Source organism: Aquarana catesbeiana, linkage group LG02 (assembly GCF_042186555.1).
Source record: "Aquarana catesbeiana isolate 2022-GZ linkage group LG02, ASM4218655v1, whole genome shotgun sequence".
NCBI lineage: Eukaryota > Metazoa > Chordata > Amphibia > Anura > Ranidae > Aquarana > Aquarana catesbeiana.
In genome coordinates, this window is record NC_133325.1 from 546,254,259 (window position 1) to 546,280,236 (window position 25,978).

At 47.0% G+C, this 25,978-nt stretch overlaps 1 protein-coding gene across 1 annotated transcript in view; it reads right to left on the reverse strand.

The window, feature by feature from the left end:
• The window catches only part of GNAI3 (G protein subunit alpha i3), a 102,236-nt gene extending 79,280 nt beyond the window's left edge, over positions 1-22,956 (reverse strand). The window contains exon 1 of the mRNA XM_073615894.1: positions 22,693-22,956. Coding sequence (XP_073471995.1) covers positions 22,693-22,810 — 118 coding nt within the window. The 5' untranslated portion in view covers positions 22,811-22,956. The remainder of the gene's footprint in view (positions 1-22,692) is intronic.
• Between the last annotated feature and the right edge of the window lie 3,022 nt (positions 22,957-25,978).

The window sequence follows — 25,978 nt, forward strand, 5'->3', positions numbered from 1 at the left end:
GCTCTTGATCCTGCTTGCTGTTCCACTACTTTGATCCCTGACTTCTGGCTTGGCTAACTATCCGTTTCGGTTACTGAACTTTGGCTATTTTTTGACTATGTTTGTTCTTTTTACTTTTATTATTAAACAAGTATGATTTAACTGTACCTCTGTCTCGGTCTGATTTCATGGTTTCTGACACCTGGATATCTTTTTATATCCCTTTCCTGTTATATACAGTTCAGCTGCCTTTTCCCACAGAAGCTTTGACTATTCTTTTGCTTTCCCCATGACTCAGAATCCAGGAACGTCAGTGCAGCACAGGATGAAAGATGCAAGGGTCTGTCATGAGTCCAGAAACTCAATGACCTTTTATACACACACACTAATTACAAGCAAACTGATCACAGGTGAGGATGGTTACCTTTAATAGCCATTCAAACTCCTTTGTGTCAACTTGTCTTCATATTATCAGGCCAAAATCACCAGGGAATGTAAACTTTTGATTAGGGTCATTTGGGTAGTTTCTGTTGTGATTAGGATTTAAAAATACAGTGGAACCTCGGATTACGAGCATAATCCGTTCCAGGAGAATGTTCGTAATCCAAAGTACTCGCATATCAAAGCGAGTTTTGCCCACTGAAGTCAATGGAAACAAAAATAATTTGTTCCGCATGGACTTCAATGGCATGCAATACTGCATGTGGTCGGAGGCCACAGCCGGAAAGGCCCGAGGACAGCTCTGCTGTCCTCAGGCCTTTAGGGCCTTTAGTTAGGATTTTTTTTTAAATACAATGCTCGTATTGCAAAATCGCTCGTTAACTGTGTTACTCGCAATCCGAGGTTCCACTGTAGTTAACACAGTTGATTAATAAATGGCTTCAGCCAAACACTAACCATGAGTGAAAAACATTTTTGTGTTATCATTCATATTCTCTGAAATATGGCCAAGAAATCATAAATTCTGCCAGGGTATGTAAACTTATGAGCACAACTGTAAGCAGGATCCTAGGGACAAACCGCACTGTGGCTTTTGGAGACAGGGCTCTGTCTGTTACAAAGTATATCCAGCCATCAGAACATGAGTCGATGCTGAAGAGCAACTTCAAAGACAAGTCAATAACAGACTGGCTAAAAATAAGCAAAATTGTGGTACTGAGCTGGCCTATACAAAATTTGAGCACTAAGCCACACTTGACAGTGAATGAACATTTCCCCAGAGTGACGTTCAAGATTGTACCATCTGAATTGTCCTGTATCAATCAGTTAGCTAATTTAGGAGGTTAATTAAAGTGATATTAAACCAAAAACCAAAGGTTTTCTATAAATAAAAGCTGATCATTGTAAGCACCCTTGTAAGTGGTAAATAGTTTGTCTCAACCATCTAACTGCTACATCTGGAGGACAGCTTGTTCTGTTGAAAAATAACAGACCTACTGGTCAGATGATCAGGTAAAAAATAAATGAAAGACAGCCTTTAATATCTAATGTAGGTACCACATCTAAGAACTGGTAAGCTGCGATATAATACATGTTTGCTTTTGGGTTTAACACCACTTTAATTCTTTACTCAATGCCAGTTTATGTTAAATGATTTTTTACATTTAAAATGTATGTAAATGCCAGCAATGAACCTCTATTATTTGCTACATTTTGATCTGCTAAATATACCATTAAAAAGTGTATTGTTATATCTGTTCAATAAATGCAATAAATGCCTTTATGTCAGAAATTCACAGATGTACTGTCCACACTTACCGTGTTATCTTATGAAAAAACCCTCACATATACTCACTGAAGTTAACAGCCTTAGATGATACACAGGGATGAAACAAATCTCCCTACATGAGTTTTAATTGTATATGTGTGGTCTTCAACTTTCTAGACTGTTAAGAAAGTGTACATCGTGTTAGAATTTTCTCTTTCTGTTCCACCACTGGGTGTGGATCCTTGGCATACACTGTGTGACAGCTGATTGGAGGAAAGGCACACACCACCTCTCCGCATAGGCAGAGGAAGGAAGAAATGTACAGAACTGTGCTGTGAACAGACCATCTGTCTGCTAATCTATTTCTACGCACCATCCCCGACACAAATTTCAGGCTGGTTTTATCTCGGTTGTCAGAGAGCTTTTCAGACATTATCATGGTAATAACAGAAGAACCGAGCAGCAGAAAGACTGTCTGATTAGACCCCCTAGTTTTTATCTTGGACTACAGAGTTATTGTTGTCTTGTAAGAGAAGTGCAGAGATTGGACAGTGGGAGTGGTTGAGCAGTTTAGTGACAGGGCTGACACCACTGCACATAAGAGGTGGAATCTAAGCGGTACTCCAGATATAATGCCCTGAGAGCATAATCCCATTGAAAACCTTAGAGATGTGAGAATGTGTGATACTATCAAATCTTTCACCCAGGAAACCATATATAGTTATGAAACACATCAACACATAAATATATAAAACAAAATATTATTTTATTTAGCAATCCTAATAAAAGGTATCAGCAAGAATTGCAAATACACAAAAGGACTTAGTGCATCCAAAGTCCTCATCAGTGGCTATTTATTGTTTGTACTTACAGGGGTCTTTAAGAGAATAAAACATGCAAGAACAGATTGCAGAGAGTACTTTTTAAAAAAAAATATTTTGCCCTGACATACAATACACAAAAAAAGTCAGTTTTGTAAATGAATTTGATTTTTACACAAAAGCACATATTTAAATGCATATGTTAATAAAAATAACTGACCTAAATGGCACAATACGCAGTTCAATGTTTGCCAACCTTTGTGCGACTTCATACTGGCCTGAACAGTGAAAGTAAATTAGTGGCTGTGTTGGCTGACTGCACTTCCCTACACTGTCAGCTGGGAAAAAGTTCCTGGCAGAGCAGGATGTTTTTCTTTTGCATCCAGTGCCCATGGAACCCTACACTAAAAACAATAAAAAGGAACCTTTACAACATGTCTCTCCATGTTCTGCTTTTTGATGTCATTTGCAAGCATCACTGGTTTTAAGCCCATTTATTCTATTGAACAGTGGTTAGATATTCAAGTGCTGAACTTGTGCAAGTATTTATTATTATATCCATTTTTCAGAAATTAGGTAAACTGATTAAAAATATTTATAACTACATATAGATGTATTAACGTTGAAGTACTGTAAATCTCTATATTGCTTGCCTGGGTAAACCAAGGGGATTTACGCCATGCTGAAAAAACCGAACTGCAAAAAATAAATAAATAAAAAAGAAGGATGAATGGCAAAATCACAAATGTCATGTCAATAACTATTTGCAATTTTTGTTGCCATTTAAAATGTATTCACCATTTTTGGAAACTTAGAGGTTCTTATTTTATTCCTGGCAAAAAAAAAAAAACCCTCGAACTTGCAGGAATTCCTCTCTTACACTCTAAAAATGCTTATTAAAAAAAGGTAAATATTTAAAGTAATTAATAAGAGGAGAAATATCCTGGTTTAGTTTCCTGGAGACATGATATAGAGGCATTGGCATACACCAGCTTATGCACGTACATAACAAAGAAACATCTGTTTGTGAGAGAAAATTAGACATTAAATTGCTTCCAAGCAGCTCAAATGATGCAATACTTTTTTGCAGAAAGAGGAAGGTGACCTATACTTTACTTTGTTAACAGACTGAAAAATGCATTTGAGACTATCCTCAAACTCCTTTGATTTAATTGTCATAACTATGGCTAGAGCAATTTCTTTTCACGTCACTTAATGTAATTTGTCTGGTACAGCCAATAAATACACGTATATTGTTATGAAGCAAACAAAATGATAACTGTCATTCTACAATAAGTAACAAACCAATAACCACCAGTTATAGTCTCTAGACTCAAATGGTATGACACAATTATTCATGCCTTATGACTTCATAAGGTCTCTATTAAAATTTTAGAAGGGAATGTGTTAAAGCCAAGTGAGCCCATTCCCCCTCCCCTGCTTTTACACCCAACTGTGCCTGGTGAGATGAGGAACAGAAACTCCTTGGGCAGCTGCGCTATTGTTCCAAAGCCACTAAATTTACTTGTTGTGACAAGATAAAACCCCCAGCGCAGCCACAGGGAATGATACAACCATGAAGAACAAAGTGCAGATCTGCGTGGGCACAGACAAGACATGAGAGTGCACAGGATTAAAGAAGGAGGGGCTGTATTTAAAAGCGACTAAATGCAAAGATCAGCGCTTAAAGGAAGGCTTCTCCTTTGGCTGAAAAAATGAATATAATAATTGCTTCAAAAGGCGTATTGTAGTTTAAAGATGATCTCTAGGCATACAGCTAGCTATTTTATGTACAAAATAATTTAGATTTCTTTCCATCCCTACTTGAGATAGATGCAGTGTGGCCAGGCAGCACAGCCAGGTTGGCATAGCTCTACTGCAGTTCTGGAATGCAGACTGGTCACCTTCCCTATCTCTAGTCTCTGGCTGGACTGCAAGGAACAACAGCTCAGTGATGAGCGCTCATCACTATGTTCTCTACTGTTGTGAGCATGTCCCCCCCACAAGTTCATATGTACTGCAGCCACCTTATTGGTTCCTGTGCCTACTCTCCCTCTCCCAATTCATATATTCTCTATATGGGAGGACAAGACGCTGAAACCTAATTAAATGCAGGCATATTCACTCATTGCAATTAAGCCTCATGCATACTGGACATTATAAAAACACCAGTAGTGTTAGCTGTAGAATGCTGCCTTAAAAATGCGGGTTGTGCAACATTTTGCCGCATTTGCATTTATTTTAGCAAAACTGACACTCCCACAAAAGCTTGCGGTTCAAAAACATTCATAAATACCAGATACCCGCGTTTTTCAGTGTTAGAGCGTTTTTACAGCTGAAAAACTCCTATACAAATGCACTAGTTCTGGGGGGGTTTCCCAGCCTTAAAAAAGCCTGCAAAAAAAAAAAAACACTGATAAAAGCTTATGTTTGCATAGAGGATATCATGCTAGGGAGTTTACTGGCTGTAAAAAAAAAAAAAAAAAAAATGCCCGATACCCAAAATAGCAGCTGTAAAAACACCCAGTGTGCATGAAGCGTTAGAATTAAACGTTTTTTTGTTTTGTTAAAATAGGCCTGGAGTTCAGATTTTATGTTAGTAAAGGCAAGTTCCCTTTGATGAAAAACAAAAAAAACCTGAACAGCAGGGCTGCACGGTGAAGATCACTAACTATGAGGAATTCAAATATTTAGCACAGCTGCCTGCACCCAAGAGGGTGGGGAATTTATTAGAAGCCAAGATCACTACACTTAAATGTCCAATTATATCTGCAGCGCCTGTAATTGTCTAAACTAGCTTTTCTCAAAGTTTTTAAAGAATAAGTTCACCTTTACAGAAAAATAATAAATGCACATATTTTTGCAGAAACAAAATGTGCATTTATTATTTTTTCCAACAGAAGCCTGGAAAGCACTGCACCCGCAATCAATAGATCATGGGTGCAAAGTGGGCTCCTGCACACGTCCTCCGGCTTTCAGCCCATACCTCTCTATGATCTGTTTACTGACATAGAAGAATCCCCCCTTATAGATAGCTAAAAAGATCATTAATGTCAGTGGGTTCACATCCGAGGCAGAAGTTGCTCATTGCTCAAAAAATCCCTATCAACCTTTGGAGGAAAACCTGGGCTCCAAAGTAACCCTGTTTAAGAAAGGCTGTTCTAAACTGTCAAAACAATCAAATTGCCTCTTCCTTTGATGTATGAACTTGGAAGATTCATCCCATTGCGGGGGATGAATCAAATTTGACTTGTATTGTTGCACATTGTGGTGCATTGGGGTATCATTTAAAATCACAATTCATACGCGACTGTACAAAGTTTAGCTCCTAAAGACTGAGAGACTTGCATCACCTAAAGAAGACCTTTCACATGGAATGATGCACCCTGAAAGAAGAGTGTTTATAAGGCCTATGCATAAGGGCACTTTCACACTGGCAGCGGCGGCCGTCGGTGGTAAAGCGCCGCTATTTTTAGCAGCGCTTTACTGTCGTTTTTCAGCCGCTAGCGGGGCGCTTTTAACCCCTTAGGCCGAAAAAGGGTTAAAAGCACCCACAAAGCGCCGCTGCAGGGGCGCTTTAGGAACATTGTATACACCGCTCCTGCAGCGCCTCAAAGATGCGGCTTGCAGGACTTTTTTTTAGCATCCTGCCAGTGCACCGCTCCAGTGTGAAAGCACTCGAGCTTTCACATTGGAGTGAAAGGAGAGGCGCTTTACAGGCGATATTTTTAGCGCTATAGCGCCTGTAAAGCGGCTCAGTGTGAAAAGTGTCTAATAGTGGCAATCTGGAACTTCTTTTGTAAAAAGGTTCATGGGCAACTTAAGATCCAGAATTAGACAAACATCTGTATTGCTTGTGCTTGGTAAAAGGATTAGACTAAACTCTAATAATGCCCCAAAGGTACAAGACTACTTCTCCATTTTAGCTTTTACACAGTAAATGTTTTAAAAAACAAATAAGATGTTTTATAAAATGCTATTTTCACCTTGTTTTTGTATATTAAGCATGGTACACACTAATGCCGCGTACACACGAGCGGACTTTATGATGGACTTTACGATGGACTTTCTGAATGAAAGGACTTGCCTACACACGATCAACCAAAGTCCGTCGAATTCGTACGTGATGACGTACAACCGGACTAAAATAAGGAAGTTCATAGCCAGTAGCCAACAGCTGCCCTAGCGTGGCTTTTTGTCCGTCGAACTAGCATACAGACGAGCGGACTTTTCGACCGGACTCAAGTCCGTCGGATAGATTTGAAACATGTTTCAAATCTAAGTCCGTCCAACTTTTGAGAAAACAAAGTCCGCTGGAGCCCACACACGATCGAATTGTCAGACGAAATCCAGTCCGCCGGGCAAAGTCTGCCGTAAAGTCCACTCATGTGTACGCGGCATAACAGTTTTTTTTCGTGCAACCAGCAACTGACAGCTCTGGTCAGAGCTGCTGTACATTGGTAGAGTGATCTCCCCCGCTGAGCTATTGTGTTATTGTGTTCTGACAAGGGGATGGCTCCCCCCCCCTTCAGAACTCTCCACCATTGGCTGAGAGTGCTGATCCAGAGTCGGTTGGCTGCTGGTTTTCCGGCATGCTCGTCCAACAGAACAGAAGCTGGCCAAACCGGCAGACACACAGGCCAAACAACGGTGTTTTTTTTTTTTTAACCGACATTCGGCCGTGCGTACCCGGCTTTAGGGCTGCCAATTTCCAGCTTTCTCCAGCCACATCTGCATGCTCTCACTTCAGCACTGGATACACACTATTACTATGGATTACCATCTTAATTAAGAACAGAAGTGGACAATGACAGCACTGAAACAACTAAGCGACATAATCGATTATGAAAATAGTTGTCAACTATTTTCATAATCGATTAGTTGGTAAGCCAACGAGTTGGCCTGCATACAGAATACACACCCACATATAGCTCAGTACTCTGTCCATACATGTCAGTAAGTGCCTGAGAACTTGTGAATGTGAGGAGCAATGCCTCGTGGAACATGTAGTCCTAAGCAGAAGGAAGTGAGAGATTCAAAAGGCATACATTTTTTCCTTGCTATAGGGGCACTCTATACTATACTTTGTGGCTTGCTATAGGGGCACTCTGAAGGCAGTAGAAGCCAGAAGCACCAGTGGGGGAGCCCCAGAAGAGGAGAGAATCAAGGCTGCTGTGTGCAAAACCATTGCACAGGGCCCTGTGCAGCGAAGATCAGCATCTGAACACAGAAGCTGGAGGCTGATAGACTGGAGGTAATATAAAGAATTTAAATTCCATTTAAAGTAAAGGTTTACCAGTATTGTGCATTGTATTTAAATTAATATATCCATGCAAAAAAGGATCAGCCTTTAATGCTACTTTAATATAAAAGATTTATATGAAGGTTCTGGAGTGGCCATCAGAGTCTCTAGACTTTAAAGTGATTGTAAAGCTTTGTTTTTGTTTTTTTTAAATAACAAACATGTCATACTTACCTCCGGTGTGCAGTTCATTTTGCACAGAGTGGCCCTGATCATCCTCTTCTGGGGTCCCTTGGCGGTGCTATCAGCTCCTCCCCGCATCGTATAACCCCCTAGGACAGTGTTTCTCAACCCCCTAGTGCCGTGACCACTTGATAAAATTTCCCAAGTTGTGGGGACCCCTACGAAAAATTATTTTTGTAGCATGGGTTGTCAGCACCCAAGGCAAGACAAGTAATTTGCACCCCTAACCCACGGACATTTAGCGCTCCCTGAGTCCCTTCCACTCGTACTGTATTAAAACCCTTTATGGTACATTTTAGGATGTACCACTCTCTTTGTTCTCCTTTCTTTCCCCTTTATCGCTCTCTATCCTAATTTCTTGTTTTTTTTCCCCATCCCTCTCTCTAGCTGTCTTTCTTGTTTTCTCTTATTCTTTCTCTCCCTTTTTCTTTGTTCCTCCTCCTCTTTTCCTCTCACTTCCATGTATTCTCTATTTTTATGCCTTCTCTTACTCCTTGGTGGGGGGGTAGGCTAGTCCAGCATTTGCGTCCAAAGACGCAGAATGTAGGACTCGGCGCCCCCCCTTGTCAATGCATTTGACTGACAGCAGCGAGAGCGAATGGCTGCACTGCTATCAATCTATCCAATCAAGAGCCGAGACCCCCGGGCATTTCTTCTGTGCTAGCGAGCAATATTGAACACCCAGAGATAGAATAGGCAGCAGAAAACACTATCAAATGGGGAAATTGTCCAATTAGCTGGCAAATCACCTAACAAGTGAAGCCCGATCATTAGCACTATCTGAAGAAATATCACACACGCATTGCTGTCAGTGTTAGACGAGCACTCCAGCGAGTCTCAGCACCTGTTCCAGTAGTATGGGGGTGGGCCAATATCTCCTATTGTCTGTCTATGGCCTACACATTTTCATAAAAGTTCCACGCATGCTCGCAATCAAGCTGAAGAGCCGCACTGCCTAATGAACTTAATTTTTCTCGGCTCATCGTACAACACGTACGTCACCACGTTCTTGATGTTTGTAATTTCCGACAAGATTTGTGTGACCGTGTGTTTGCAAGACAAGTTTGAGCCAACATCCGTCAGAAAAAATCCATGGATTTTGTTGTCGGAATGTCCGATCATGTGTACGGGGCATGAGGAATCAGCCCAGAACTACACAGGAGAATCTTGTCAATGATCTCAAGGCAGATGGAACCATAGTCACCAAGAAAAGAATCGGTAACACACTACGCTGCGAAGGACTGAAATCCTGCAGCGCCCGCAAGGTCCCCTAGTCAACAAAAATGTTCAGCCCCGTCTGAAGTTTGCTAATGAACATCTGAATGATTCAGAGAACTGGGTGAAAGTGGTGTGGTCAGATGAGACCAAAATCGAGCTCTTTGGCATCAACTCAACTCGCCGTGTTTGGAGGAGGAGGAATGCTGCCTATGACCACAAGAACACCCCCCGCACCATCAAACATGGAGGTGGAAACATTATGCTTTAGGGGTGTTTTTCTGCTAAGGGGACAGGACAACTTCACCGCATCAAAGGGACGATGGACAGGGCCATATACCGTCAAATCTTGGGCATTGAAAATGGGTCGTGGATGGGTATTGCAGCATGGCTGCAAAAAGGTAGGCTGGCAGCACAAAGTAACCATCAATGCAAGTGACAAAGTTTCCAGTATCAAATATTCAACTGAATAATGTGCTGAATGTGTTCCCACCAAACACTCCTTGGTACCACAGGTTTTTAGCAATGTGGGAAATGATTAATCGGGACGTAGAACTATAACTATAAAGAATGAGCTGATCAGAATACAATATTTGAATGCCAACCATTATGAACGCCATTTTTTCCTTTTTAATAAAATATTCTGCAAAAAAAAAAAAAATCGCCAGTATGGAAGGGTTAGAACCCCTGCCAAGGATACAAGCCTTTCCTTGCTCTATCCAAAAGCTAATACATGAAGTTGCCCTAAAATGTTATCATTTATTCAGAGGAAAAGAAATTCTAAAAAAGTTGATGTATAACATGAGCAGTCTCTGGTCAAAGAGATTTGCAACAATGTACATCCCTTTGACCAGACCACACTTTCTTCTGTCAAGGTCACACTCAATTTTACCATCGTGAAGTGATTGCAAGGGTTTTAGATTGTTTTTTTTAAGAAACATGTTTTGTGGTTGAACTAGATGGATGTGTGTCTTTTTTCAACCTGACTATGTAACTATGCCCTGTGTAATGTTTTTGCCAGCCCCAATCCTCCTCTATTAGGGTCCCCCACTGGTGCTCCTGGCCCCATCACCCCCACAAAGTGCCCCCATAGCAATCTGCTTGGATCGAGATCAGGCTCAGGTGAGCAGGGGGGTGGCTGCGTGCATAAAGTTTTTTACCTTAATGCATAGGATGTAAATTCTCTGCCACAGCCCTCAAGAGCTGCTAAATAACAAGAGAATGAAGCTTGTCATATGCAGTGGAAGCTTTATAATGTGCAACTGTAACAAAGAGTAAAATGGCACCGCTGCGTACCCTGCAAGGACCATCTTACAAACCATGTAATAATAATATAATATATAATATATATATATATATATATATATACACACACACACACACACACACACACACACACACATTCCAAATAGTGGACACAGACACTGAAGGCAATGCTCCATAGTGGGGATAAAAAAAAAAAAAAAAACAATGAAAATCTAAGAGAAGCTCAAATCCTTGCACATTCTACCTAACTTTGGATGAGGTTCCACTGCAAAGCATGTTCTTTGTGATATTAGGCTGCTGGCTTACAGTTGCAAAACAAAGGTCTTTAAGCAAGTTTTCCTTCCTGTTTAAATGTTACTTCCCTATCAGCAGCATAAAATTCTCAGACACATTTTATTTTAAAGACGCAAGCCAAGTTTCCATCCAACTGAAGACTAGTAGGAGGGGGTCCAACCATCATTGTGTTTAGCCCAGTTAGTTCTGTTGCTTTCTAATATGTTTAAACGGTCTCCTCGCTTAAAGCGGAGTTCCACCCAAAAATGGAACTTCCGCTTATCGTGTTCCTCCCCCCTTCTGATGTAACATTTGGCACCTTTCAGGGGGGAACAGATACCCATCTAATACAGGTATTTGCTCCCACTTCCGCAGAATCTGCAGCCATCTACGCCATGACAGGCCCCTCTTCCATCCCCCAACCCCCCCCCCCCCCCCCCGACTGTCTTCTAAGAGACACACAGGTCCCAGAAGACAGCAGGGGCCAGTCAGGACGTGCAGTGCAACTCACGCATGCACAGTAGGGAACCAGGCTGTGAAGCCGCAAGTCTTCACTTCCTGGTTCCCTTACTGAAGATGGTGGTGCCTCCACCCGGGAGCCAAGGGACGGGTCAGCTTCGGGTGAGGACATAATAATGAGCTGAATGTCACCAAAATACACTACCTCAAAGAGGAAGCCAGTTCACTACTGAATAAATGTGGTCTATCCAAGGGGGAGAAGAAAATGTGGAGATCCAATTAAATGCACTGTTGCAATGCAAACGTTCTATACTAAAGAAGGAGTACAATGAAAATCTTTTTAAACATGCTGCAAAATCTGGATATTTTTGCACTCACCAAGTAAACATTAAAATGGTTGTAAACCCACTTTTTGGACTTCTACCTATAGGTAAGCCTAGAATAAGGCTTACCTATAGGTAGTGGAAATATCTCCTAAACATGGGCCGTTTAGGAGGTATTTAACTTGTAGTCTGCCGGAAATTCCAACGGCTTGCAGCCTTGAAATTTTCCACATTTTGTCAGGTAACCAAAAGCAAATGTATTTTATTGGGATTTATGTGGTAGACCAACACAAAGTGGCACATAATTGTGAAGGGGAAGGAAAATGATAAATGGTTATAATAATTTTTTTTTTAAATGAAATATCTGAAAAGTGTGGGGTGCATTTGTATTCAGCCCCCCGAGTCAATACTTTGTAGAACCACCTTTCGCTGCAGTTACAATTGGAAATCTTTTTAGGTATGTCTCTACCAGCTTTGCACACCTGCAGTGTTTCTCAACTCCAGTCCTTAAGGCGCCCCAACAGGTCATGTTTTCAGGATTTCTCTCAGATGAAACAGCTGTGGTAACTACCAAAGGCAGTGAAACTGATCAAATCACCTGTGCAAAATAATGGTAAGTCTGAAAACATGACCTGTTGGGGCACCTTGAGGACTGGAGTTGAGAAACACTGATCTAGAGTGTGAAATTTTTGCCCATTCTTCTTTGCAAAATAGCTCAAGCTCTGTCATATTGGATGGAAAGTGTCTGTGAACAGCAATTTTCAGGCTGCATTCACATCTGAGCGTTTTCAGCTATAAAACGCTCGTAAAACGCCCGAAAAAACGCATGAAAACCGCCCAACAAGCAAAATCCCATTCATTTTAATGGCACCTGTTCACATCCGTTTTGTCACCTTAAGCAAAATGCCTGAAAAATGCCCTGAACTCAAAAAAGAACATGAGCTTCTTTGGGGCAGATTACAGGCGTTTTTCTGCCTTTTACAATGGTGAACTGAACAAAATCGTGGTAAAAACGCTGTAAAAAAGTGTCAAAAACGCGGTATACCGCGGTAAAAACGCACGACTTTGAAACGCTCAGGTGTGAATGCAGCCTTAAGTCTTGCCACAGATTCTCAATTGGATTTAGGTATGGACTTTGACTGGGCCATTCTAACACATGAATATGCTTTGATCCAAACCAGGGCTTGACAAATTTGCTTAGGAGCCAGCTAAAAAGTTTTTTTTTTTTTGCCTACTGATTACGATCACCCCCTTCCTGCCCACGACAATTTTCAGCGCTGTCGCATTTTGAATGACAATTGCGCGGTCATGCTACACTGTATCGAAATTAAATTATTTTTTTTTCAGACAGATAGAGCTTTCTTCTGGTGGTATTTAATCACTAATGGGATTTTATTTTGCTAAATACATGAAAAAAAAAAAAGTCTGAAAATTTTGCAAATAAGTAACTTTTCTTCTACACTGTGTGGTGATGATGCTGCACTGATGGGACACCGATGTGTGATATCCAGACCTGACTCAGAGCTCATCTAAGGGGGAAGCCGGAGCGCCCAGGGGATCCTCTGCAAGGTGGTAACCAGTTCACTGCTAAGTCCATTCAGAGCCGCCAGTTTCTGCTGCAGGGAGTCTCCCTGGACAGCTCAATAAACCTGCACCCAGCGAAAGGGAGGAGAGACCTGCACAGGGGACACTTCCTACAAGCGGGTTCGCTCCTCCCCCGACCAACCTGTCAGCTCCGCCAGTCCTATTACACTATAGACCCGTCTGTATCTGCCATAACTCGCCATTCACAGTGCCACCCTCACTTCCCACTCCCGGCATCAGAAAACACCTGCCGGATGCCTGGCAATGTTGCCCCCCCCCCCCATGCTAGCCACTGGGGCTGACAACAACCCAGGCGCCAGGCAGCATTTTCTAATCGCAATTATGACCTGGCACCTGGGATTTGTCGAGCCCTCATCTACACCATTCCATTCTAGCTCTGGCTATATGTTTAGGGTCATTGTCCTGCTGGAAGAGAACCTCCGCCCCAGTTTCAAGTCTTCTGCAGACTCTAACAAAAAGGCCAAAAAGTTAAATTTTAGTCTCATCTGGCCAGAGCACCTTCTTCCTCATAGTTGCTGTGTCACCCACATGGCTTCTCGCAAACTGCAAATGAGACTTCTTACAGCTTTCTTCTTGCCACTCTTCCATAAAGGCCAGATTTGTGGAGTGCACAACTACTATTTGTCCTGTGGACAGATTTTCCCACCTGAGCTGTGGATCTCTGCAGTTCCTCCAGAGCTACCATGGGCCTCATGGCTGCTTCTCTGATTAATGCTCTCCTTGCCCGGCCTGTCAGTTTAGGTGGACAGCCATGTCTTGGTAGGCAGTTTGCAGTTGTGCCATACTCTTTCCATTTTTGGATGATTGATTGAACAGTGCTCCATGAGATGGTCAAAGCTTGGGGTATTTTTTAATAACCTAACCCTGCTTTAAACTTCTCCACAACTTTATCCCTGAGCTGTCTGGTGTGTTCCATGGTCTTCATGATGCTATTTGTTCAATAAGATTCTCCAACAACCCTCTGAGGGCTTCACAGAACAGCTGTAGTTATACTGAAATTTAATTACACACAGGTGGACTCTATTTACTAATTAGGCACCAATTTCTGAAGGCAATTGGTTCCACCATATTTTAGTTAGGGGTATCGGATTAAAGGGGGCTGAATACAAAATGCATGCCACACTTTTCAGATATTTATTTGTAAAAAAAAAAAAAATTGAAAACCATTTATCATTTTTCTTCCACTTCACAATTATGTGTCACTTTGTGTTGGTCTATCACTTAAAATTTACCTTTTTGGTTGCAACATTACAAAATGTGTAAAATGTCAAGGAGTTTGAATATTGTATATAATGATTGGCAAGCTTCAATATACTAGATTTTTGGTTTGGGTTTAAAGCGTCATCAAATCCACATTAATACAAACGGTCAGGACATGCTGGTTGATCCTGCTGTTCACCGCCTCTCCTTCCTTGTCTGTGTCCCCACTGCAGCCTGAGATTGTGTATACCAGCTGCTACCACATGTAGTGAGCATGCTCCAGTTTCAGTTCCCTTCTAAGCTGCTCATTTCCTCTGTGCATCCCACATGACTATAGACTCTATGTGCGATTTGCACATGTGGGCGTTTACACTCTGGACAAATGACAGCTCACTCCCTCCCCCTCCATGCCCACTGAGACTGGATACACATGGGCCGAAAACAGTTGGTTCGGTAGGAAACGGCCGACTTTCGGCCCGTGTGCACTACGGTTGTACTGATACCAAGCATATACCATAATTAATAGCCAAATGTTTTCATTGGCCGGTCTGAGATGACATTATGAATTGTACACAGAGCTGCACGTGGGTGGCTCATTGTACGGTGTTGACAGGCAGGTAAGAAACTTTAATGCAAAAGAGACATAGTCTGGCTGTTCCACAATTTGTGTTATATTCTTAAAGTTCTACTTTAAGGTTCACAGCCACTTGGATAAGAAGTTCCACAATTATTTTTTTTTGTCAGGAACAATAGGCCTCTCACAGTCTGTCAGGACGGCATCAGAAGATGACACGCGCGTGGGACAGTTCCAACACACACGTTTGCGTGGGCATGCTCAGACACATGGATGCATATGCCCAATTCAAACTTGGTGCCAGACGGTCTATTTAGAGCAGTGTTTCTCAAATCCAGTCCTCAGGGAGCTCTAACAGGTCATGTTTTCAGGCTCTCCGTTATTTTGCACAGGTGATTTGATCAGTTTCACCTCCTTAGTAATTACCACAGCCGTTTCACCTGAGGGAAATCCTGAAAACATGACCTGTTGGGGCGCCTTGAGGACTGGTGGGAAACACTGATTTAGGGAACAGAGCTACAGGCTGCTGGATGGTTGTTAGCGGTTGGCCTATGAACCTGTTACTGCAATCTGCTTCCCCATTCCTGACCTGTCCTGCTCTGCCTGCTTGCTAGTGACCTCAGCTAGTTTCTGAACACAACTTGTCTCTGCTGATTTTTGTTACTGGTTTGCCCTTGGCTACCTTCTGACCATGGCTCACCTCTGCTGAACACATACACAGGTTGAACTGGATGGACTAGTCTTTATTCAACCTCACCAACTATGTAACTGCTGGTGCAACCTCAGCTTGCCTCCTGATCACAACACTGACTTCCTGTCGTGACCTCAATCTGCCTCCTAACCACGATTCTGCTGACTTCTCGGTGTGACCTCAAACTGTCTCCTGATCATGTTTCTTCTTTACGTCCTACTATCTGCCTTCCAGTTGTCATCCTCTGCCTATCGCAGACCACCTGTCCAGCCTGTCATGAGTTCCAATGTTTCTGCCAGCTGCTGTTCCAGTCTCCTCCTCAGTGGCACTTTCACCCGATTCCTCAGTGATCCACTCTGTGGTCTATGTGAGCACCTCTCTGCCAAGTCATCTACTAGAAGTGAGCACCTGTGGACTGGACTTTTGGCAACTGCTCCCTATTATTTCCTGTTACCATTCCAGGGGTATTTGGACCAGAGGTAAAAGGGAAGCCCTCATCATTATGGCCTCTAACTACATATGCGATTACTCCCCTTCACTAAGGAAATAGAGGGACTTAGCCTTATAGATCAGTGACTTGGAGGGCGCATCTGGCAATTCAGGAGAGTTCAAAAATTCAAAATCAAAGTCAGAATGTGAACAGGCAGGCGGTTTCTGCAACCACTCAGTCCAGATTGGTCTAAAGCTGGCCAAAAGTTCAGCAGGGACCAGACAAATTTCGATCTGTGTGTGGCCATCCCAGTTCAACAGAAGGCAATCATTTGATTGACTTTTGTCTAAGGCTGGGTTCACACCTCAGCATAGCTGGAACTGCCGTTCCCACTCTTCTTTTGTGCGTTTCCGTTCATCGCACACAAGGCAGCCTATTCACTTGAATGGGCTGCCCTAGGTGTGACAAACGTGCCAAAGAAGCTCCAAAGCCTTTACTGGAACGGCGCGCCTTTTGACGTGTTTGCCAAGCACAGCAAGCCACGTATCTTTCTGAAACACACGGCAAAACACATATTTTCTGCGCACTTTGTCACGTGTTCCGAAAACTCCAGGTATGAATGGAACCTGAGGGACATGCTAGAAAACATTTGTAGATCAGCGGCTGCAGTCCTGTTGTCATATTAGAATGTCCTGCAGGGGGTTTCCTCTATCCACCCTGCTTGTGTGGAAGAAGGCATCTGTTAGCTTTTTCATTCAGCCCACTCATTTGGATTAATAAAAGTAGGCTAGATATTGAAATTCAATGTGGAAATGCATATACAATTTTCATTTTTGACCATGGATACGCTGTAAAATGTATGGGTAGCCAAAATATTTTTTGTTCTAAGCTGGCCACAGATGGGTTGTTTTAATTCATTTTGTTTAGCCAGTAGGCCGAATTAAAAAAGCGAACAGATTCCTTTATTCACGCAAGTGAGTTGTGGATGGAGGGCATTGTATTCTGAAATCAGGACCTGGTGCTGTCAGAATACAAAGCCCAGTGACTGCAGCTGCTGACTGAGAAAAGTTTTCCAGCATGTCCCTTCAACAAAAGTCAATCAACTGTCTAGCAAGGGATGACCACACGCTTATCGAAATTCAGCTGGACCCTGCTGAACGTAGCAGGGAAGGGTTATTATAACCCCTGTCAGCGTCCTGTTGAGGAAATGACCCTTCACGTTGGAAGCAATAGAAAATCTCTACAAAGTGAGGTCAATTCCAATCATAAGTCAGCCATACATGGATTGAAATTCGAAGGGTTCAGCAGGGACTGGCCATGATTTGATCCATGTATGGACAGGTTGACTGTACCCAAGTAAATACATTGATCAACTTGGGTACAAGCAGCCTGGAAGATTTATTTTGACATGTAACAGTAACCGTGTTCTGGCTGGGAAGGCTCCCCACGGGACACAATAGCGCTATGGGAGGCATCCGCCCGATAAGACCTCATACACACTACTATTTTTTTTACGTTCAACCCAGCATTGCTGAATGTAAAAAAAAAAAAAAAAAACTGACAGCTCAGGAGGAACAGCAGTACTAACTTTGCGATGTTAGTACAGCGATCTCCCCTGCTGTGCTCCGACAGCACGGATCAGGAGCCGATCAGCAGACTTTTTCAGGTCATGCACGTTCGAATGGCCGGCTTCTGTCGGATCGGCTGCCGTACACACGGGAAAAATGTCCTCCGGTTTTTATTGAACCAGCCAATGCTACCCAACATTCTGGCTGTCATCAGAACCAGTGGCCCAACTTCTTGTTCTGGTGACAGCTGTAGAACTGAACATCCTGTTAGGGCTAGTTAGGGCTATGGATAATCTGAGCTCTTCTGTTCCAATGCCACAGATTGAGACACAAAGGTCAAGCAGTGGCATAAAGACAACTTCACACAAAAGGATAGGATAGAAAATACATGAATTGGTTAACAAAAACTTTAGGGTCCAGTCCTCGGCATGCCACGGCAGCTATTAGCCCCGTGTATGTGTCTGGGACACTAGAGAGGGGGACACTGGAAAGGGGGGGGCACCGGAAAGGAGGACACTAGAAAGGGGGAGGGGGGACACCGGAAAGGAGGACACTAGAAAGGGGGAGGGGGGACACCGAAAAGGAGGACACTAGAAAGGGGGAGGGGGGGCACCGGAAAGGAGGACTCTAGAAAGGGGGAGGGGGGGCACCGGAAAGGAGGACACTAGAAAGGGGGGACACCGGAAAGGAGGACACTAGAAAGGGGGGACGGGGGACACCGGAAAGGAGGACACTAGAAAGGAGGAGGGGGGACACTGGAAGGGAGGACACTAGAAAAGAGGAGGGGGGACACCGGAAAGGAGGACACTAGAAAAGAGGAGGGGGGACACCGGAAAGGGGGACACTAGAAAGGTGGACGGGGGCACTAGAAAGGGGGACACTGGAAAGTTAGAGGGGGACACTAGAAAGGGGGAGGGGGCACTAGAAAGAGGGAGGGGGCACTAGAAAGGAGGAGGGGGACACTAGAAAAGAGGGACACTGGAAAGGAGGAGGGGGGCACTAGAAAGGAGGAGGGGGACACTAGAAAGGAGGTCACTGGAAAGGAGGAGGGGGGGCACTAGAAAGGAGGAGGGGGGGCACTAGAAAGGAGGAGGGGGGGCACTAGAAAGGAGGAGGGGGGGCACTAGAAAAGAGGAGGGGGGGGCACTAGAAAAGAGGAGGGGGGGGCACTAGAAAAGAGGAGGGGGGGGCACTAGAAAAGAGGAGGGGGGGGCACTAGAAAAGAGGAGGGGGGGGCACTAGAAAAGAGGAGGGGGGGGCACTAGAAAAGAGGAGGGGGGGGCACTAGAAAAGAGGAGGGGGGGGCACTAGAAAAGAGGAGGGGGGCACTAGAAAGGAGGAGGGGGGGGCACTAGAAAGGAGGAGGGGGGGCACTAGAAAGGAGGAGGGGGGGCACTGGTAAGGAGGAGGGGGGGCACTGGTAAGGAGGGGGGCACTGGTAAGGAGGAGGGGGACACTAGAAACGAGGGGGGGCACTAGAAAGGGGGGCACTAGAAAGGAGGAGGGGGCACTAGAAAGGAGGAGGGGGACACTAGAAAGGAGGAGGGGGACACTAGAAAGGAGGAGGGGGACACTAGAAAGGAGGAGGGGGACACTAGAAAGGAGGAGGGGGACACTAGAAAGGAGGAGGGGGACACTAGAAAGGAGGAGGGGGACACTAGAAAGGAGGAGGGGGACACTAGAAAGGAGGAGGGGGGCACTAGAAAGGAGGAGGGGGGCACTGGAAAGGGGGACACTGGAAAAGAGGAGGGGGGCACTGGAAAGGGGGACACTGGAAAAGAGGAGGGGGGCACTGGAAAGGGGGACGGCACTGGAAAGGGAGACACTAGAAAGGAGGACTAAAAAGGGAGACACTAGAAAGGGGGAGGGGGCACTAGAAAGGTGGACACTGGAAAGGGGGACGGGGGCACTAGAAAGGGGGACACTGTAAAGGAAGAGGGGGACACTAGAAAGGAGGACACTAGAAAGGGGGAGGGGGACACTGGAAAGGGGGAGGGGGGCACTGGAAAGGGGGAGGGGGGCACTGGAAAGGGGGACACTGGAAAAGAGGAGGGGGGCACTGGAAAGGGGGACGGCACTGGAAAGGGAGACACTAGAAAGGAGGACTAAAAAGGGAGACACTAGAAAGGGGGAGGGGGCACTAGAAAGGTGGACACTGGAAAGGGGGACGGGGGCACTAGAAAGGGGGACACTGTAAAGGAAGAGGGGGACACTAGAAAGGAGGACACTAGAAAGGGGGAGGGGGACACTGGAAAGGGGGAGGGGGGCACTGGAAAGGGGGACACTAGAAAGGAGGAGGGGGACACTGGAAAGGGGGAGGGGGACACTGGAAAGGGGGACACTGGAAAGGGGGAGGGGGACACTGGAAAGGGGGAGGGGGACACTGGAAAGGGGGACACTGGAAAGGAGGAGGGGGACACTAGAAAGGAGGAGGGGGACACTAGAAAGGAGGAGGGGGACACTAGAAAGGAGGAGGGGGACACTAGAAAGGAGGAGGGGGACACTAGAAAGGGGGGCACTGGAAAGGAGGAGGGGGGCACTAGAAAGGGGGACACTGGAAAGGAGGAGGGGGGCACTGGAAAGGGGGAAACTGGAAAGGAGGAGGGGGGCACTGGAAAGGGGGAAACTGGAAAGGAGGACGGGGACACTAGAAAGGGGGACACTGGAAAGGAGGAGGGGGACACTGGAAAGGAGGAGGGGGACACTGGAAAGGAGGAGGGGCACTAGAAAGGGGGACACTGGAAAGGGGGAGGGGGACACTGGAAATGGGGACACTATAAAGGAGGAGGGGGCACTGGAAAGGAGGAGGGGGGCACTGGAAAGGAATAGGGGGCACTGGAAAGGTGGAGGGGGGCACTGGAAAGGTGGAGGGGGGCACTGGAAAGGAGGAGGGGGGCACTGGAAAGGGGGACACTGGAAAGGGGGACACTGGAAAGGGGGAGGGGGACACTGGAAAGGGGGACACTGGAAAGGGGGACACTGGAAAGGGGGACGGGGACATTGGAAACGAGGAGGGGGACACTGGAAAGGAGGAGGGGGACACTGGAAAGGGGGACACTGGAAAGGGGGACACTGGAAAGGGGGACACTGGAAAGGGGGAGGGGGACACTGGAAAGGGGGACACTGGAAAGGGGGAGGGGGACACTGGAAAGGAGGAGGGGGACACTGGAAAGGAGGAGGGGGACACTGGAAAGGAGGAGGGGGACACTGGAAAGGAGGAGGGGGACACTGGAAAGGAGGACACTGGAAAGGAGGAGGGGACACTAGAAAGGGGGAGGGGGACACTAGAAAGGGGAACACTATAAAGGAGGAGGGGACACTGGAAAGGGGGAGGGGGACACTGGAAAGTAGGAGGGGGCACTAGAAAGGGGGACACTAGAAAGGGGGAGGGGGACACTAGAAAGGGGGACACTGGAAAGGAGGAGGGGGACACTGGAAAGGAGGAGGGGGACACTGGAAAGGGGGACACTATAAAGGAGGAGGGGGACACTGGAAAGGGGGAGGGGGACACTGGAAAGGGGGAGGGGGACACTGGAAAGGGGGAGGGGGACACTGGAAAGGGGGACACTAGAAAGGAGAACTTAAAAGGAGGACATTGGAAAGGAGGACACTGGAAAGGAGGACACTGGAAAGGAGGACACTGGAAAGGAGGACACTGGAAAGGAGGAGGGGGACACTGGAAAGGAGGAGGGGGACACTGGAAAGGAGGAGGGGGACACTGGAAAGGAGGTGGGGGGACACTGGAAAGGAGGAGGGGGACACTAGAAAGGAGGACCTCGGAAAGGAGGAGGGGGCACTGGAAAGGAGGAGGAGGGCACTGGAAAGGGGGACACTGGAAAGGGGGACACTGGAAAGGAGGAGGGGGCACTAGAAAGGGGGAGGGGGACACTGGAAAGGAGGAGGGGGGCACTGGAAAGGGGGAAACTGGAAAGGAGGAGGGGACACTAGAAAGGGGGAGGGGGACACTAGAAAGGGGAACACTATAAAGGAGGAGGGGGACACTGGAAAGGGGGAGGGGGACACTGGAAAGGAGGAGGGGGCACTAGAAAGGGGGAGGGGGACACTGGAAAGGGGAACACTGGAAAGGAGGAGGGGGACACTGGAAAGGGGGAGGGGGACACTGGAAAGGGGGACACTATAAAGGAGGAGGGGGACACTGGAAAGGAGGAGGGGGACACTGGAAAGGGGGAGGGGGACACTGGAAAGGGAGACACTAGAAAGGAGAACTTAAAAGGGAGACACTAGAAAGGGGGACACTGGAAAGGAGGAGGGGGACACTGGAAAGGAGGAGGGGGACACTGGAAAGGAGGTGGGGGACACTGGAAAGGAGGACCTCAGAAAGGAGGAGGGGGCACTGGAAAGGAGGAGGAGGGCACTGGAAAGGGGGACACTGGAAAGGGGGACACTGGAAAGGAGGAGGGGGCACTAGAAAGGGGGAGGGGGACACTGGAAAGGGGGAGGGGGACAATGGAAAGGAGGAGGGGGACAATGGAAAGGAGGAGGGGGACAATGGAAAGGAGGAGGGGGACAATGGAAAGGGGGAGGGGACACTGGAAAGGAGGAGGGGACACTGGAAAGGAGGAGGGGACACTGGAAAGGAGGAGGGGGACACTGGAAAGGGGGACACTATAAAGGAGGAGTGGGATACTGGAAAGGGGGAGGGCACTAGAAAGGGGGACACTGGAAAGGAGGAGGAGGACACTGGAAAGGGGGAGGGGGACACTAGAAAGGGGGAGGGGGACACTGGAAAGGGAGACACTAGAAAGTAGGACTAAAAAGGGAGACACTGGAAAGGAGGAGGGGGCACTGGAAAGGGGGAGGAGGGGGCACTAGAAAGGGGGACACTGGAAAGGGGGAGGAGGGGGCACTAGAAAGGGGGACACTGGAAAGGAGGAGGGGGACACTGGAAAGGGGGAGGGGGACACTGGAAAGGGGGAGGGGGACACTGGAAAGGGAGACACTAGAAAGGAGGACTAAAAAGGGAGACACTGGAAAGGAGGAGGGGGCACTGGAAAGGAGGACTAAAAAGGGAGACACTAGAAAGGGGGACACAAGCGGTTAGCAGAGCCCCAGTCAGGGGTGAACTTGTCCTCACCAAGCAGCAGCAGCTTCACTTCTTTGGACGCTTTGTCGCCGTCCTCCCGGATTTTGCGGTCTATCATTTTACTCCTCTCCGCTGCCTCCTTATCCTCTGTACTCAATGTGCAGCCCATGGTTGAGCCGGGTCACAATCACCCGTCTCGGGCTGCAAGTCCCCAGTACTTCCCCGCCTCGCCCTGCTTCCTCCGCCAGCCACTGTTGCTTAGCGTCACTACCGCTACACAACTTGGCTGGCTTGAGTGCGCGTGCGCAGAGAATGATCGGCCGCGCCGGCTAGGCGGAGCAGTGGTGTGTGGGTTCTGCTGGAACTTGCTCCGAGGATTACAGGATAGCAGCAGACGTATGATAGAAAGTGACATTTACTAACTACCTGTACATTCAGGGGAGGTAATGTCCCGGGTTTGTATAGGAATGATTCTCTAAACTGTCCTTGCTTCTGATACATTTACCAAAGGATAAATGCATTTTTACTGTACTTCAGATTTTTTTTATTATTATTACAGGTACTGAAATAGCGCTCAGACATGCCAACAGGACTGGACTGGGAAAAAAATGTGGCCCTGGACTTCATCCAGACCGGCCCAGGGCACAACACATCAGGGCACGGTACATCAGGCCACATCAGGGTACAGAGCCCAGCACATCAGGGCACAACACATCAGGGTACAGCACATCAGGGTACAGGGCACAGCACATCAGCGTACAGTGCACAACATATCAGGGTACAGTGCCCAGTACATCAGCGTACAGGGCACAACATATCAGGGTACAGTGCCCAGCACATCAGCGTACAGGGCACAACATATCAGGGTACAGTGCCCAGCACATCAGTGTACAGGGCACAACATATCAGGGTACAGTGCCCAGTACATCAGCGTACAGGGCACAACATATCAGGGTACAGTGCACAGCACATCAGGGTACAGAGCCCAGCACATCAGCTAATAGGGCACAACACATCAGGGCACAGTACATCAGGGTATAGCACATCAGGACACAGCACATCAGGGCACAGAACATCAGAGCACACGACATTGAGGCACAGCACACCGGGGCACAGGACACCAGGGCACAGGACATCAGGGCAAAGCACATTGGGGCACAAGGCACATCGGGACACAGCACATCAGGGCACATAGCACATCAGGGCACGTGGCACATCAGGGCACGGGGCACATAGCACATCAGGGCACGGGGCACATGGCACATCAGGGCACATGGCACATCAGGGCACGGGGCACATCAGGGCACATTATGGCACATCAGGGCACGGGGCACATTATGGCACATCAGGGCACATGATGGGGCACATGGCACATTATGGTGCTCATCGCACGTCAGGGCATGGGGCACATTAGGCCACATGGTACATCAGGGCACATAGCACATCAGGGCACGGGGCACATGGCACATCAGGGCACATGATGGGGCACATGGCACATCAGGCCACATGGCACATTAGGGCACGGGGCACATGGCACATGATGGGGCACATCAGGGCACATGATGGGGCACATCAGGGCACATGATGGGGCACATCAGGCTACATGGCACATTAGGGCACGTGGTACATCAGGGCATGGGGCACATCAGGGCTCGGGGCACATGATGGGGCACATAGCACATCAGGGCACATGATGGGGCACATAGCACATCGGGGCACATAGCACATTGTGGCACATGATGGGGCACATAGCACATCGGGGCACATGATGGGGAACATAGCACATCGGGGCACATGATGGGGCACATAGCACATCGGGGCACATGATGGGGCACATAGCACATCGGGGCACATGATGGGGCACATAGCACATCAGGGCACATGATGGGGAACATAGCACATCGGGGCACATGATGGGGTGATGGGGCACATAGCACATTGGGGCACATAGCGGGGCACATGATGGGGCACATAGCACATCATCAGGGCACATTGTGGGGTCTTACTAGCCAGCATGCAGAGTAGCGCAGGGAGCTTCTGTAGTAATAAGTTCTCTCTCGTGTCATCACGCTGTTCTCCGGCGGCCCCGCCCCCTCCTCTCTTCTTGTCTATACCAGATGATCCTACAAGCCAATTGGTATAGACGAGAAGAGAGGAGGGGGCGGGGCCGCCGGAGAACAGCGTGATGACACGAGAGAGAACTTATTACTACAGAAGCTCCCTACGCTACTCTGCATGCTGGCTAATCTCGATCTACCCGTCAGGCGCTAGCTGTTGACGGGTAGATCGCCGCGCACCGCAGATGCGCCTGAAAGTGAAAGTGGCCCAGACTGAGCCATCGGCCCACCGGGAATCTCCCGGTAGTCCCGATGGCCAGTCCATCCCTGCATCCCAACCTGCAAAAACACATTTCAGGAAGGTGGCGCGCCGCTATCCCGCGAAATGTGGGCACGGCTTATTTTGCGCTACATATTGGGCGTGGCTTAAAGGGGGTGTGGTTTAATAGTCTGAGATGACTTACACAGTGCAGAATGCAGTAATGTTAAATAGGGAATGTACAGTGCGGAGTGTACGGCAGTGAGTAGTATGTGCAGGAGAGGAGTGTATGGAGGTGGGTAGTATGTGCAGAAGAGAAGTGAGGAGGGTAAGTAGGTGGGTAGTATGTGCAGAAGAGGAGTGTATAGAGGAGGGTAGTATGTGCAGAAGAGGAGTGAGGAGTGTATGGAGGTGGGTAGTATGTGCAGAAGAGGAGTGAGGTGTGTATGGAGGTGGGTAGTATGTGCAGAAGAGGAGTGCGGAGGGTAAGTAGGTGGGTAGTATTTACAGGAGAGAAGTGCGGAGGGTATGTAAGTGGGTAGTATGTGCAGAAGAGGAGTGTATGGAGGTGGGTAGTATGTGCAGTAGAGGAGTGTATGGAGGTGGGTAGTATGTGCAGAAGAGGAGTGTATGGAGGTGGATAGTATGTGCAGAAGAGGAGTGAGGAGGGTAAGTAGGTGGGTAGTATGTGCAGAAGAGGAGTGTATGGAGGTGGATAGTATGTGCAGAAGAGGAGTGTATGGAGGTGGGTAGTATGTGCAGAAGAGGAGTGTATGGAGGTGGGTAGTATGTGCAGAAGAGGAGTGAGGAGGGTAAGTAGGTGGGTAGTATATGCAGAAGAGGAGTGTATGGAGGAGGGTAGTATGTGCAGAAGAGGAGTGAGGAGTGTATGGAGGTGGGTAGTATGTGCAGAAGAGGAGTGTATGGAGGTGGGTAGTATGTGCAGAAGGGGAGTGTATGGAGGTGGGTAGTATGTGCAGAAGAGGAGTGCGGAGGGTAAGTAGGTGGGTAGTATTTACAG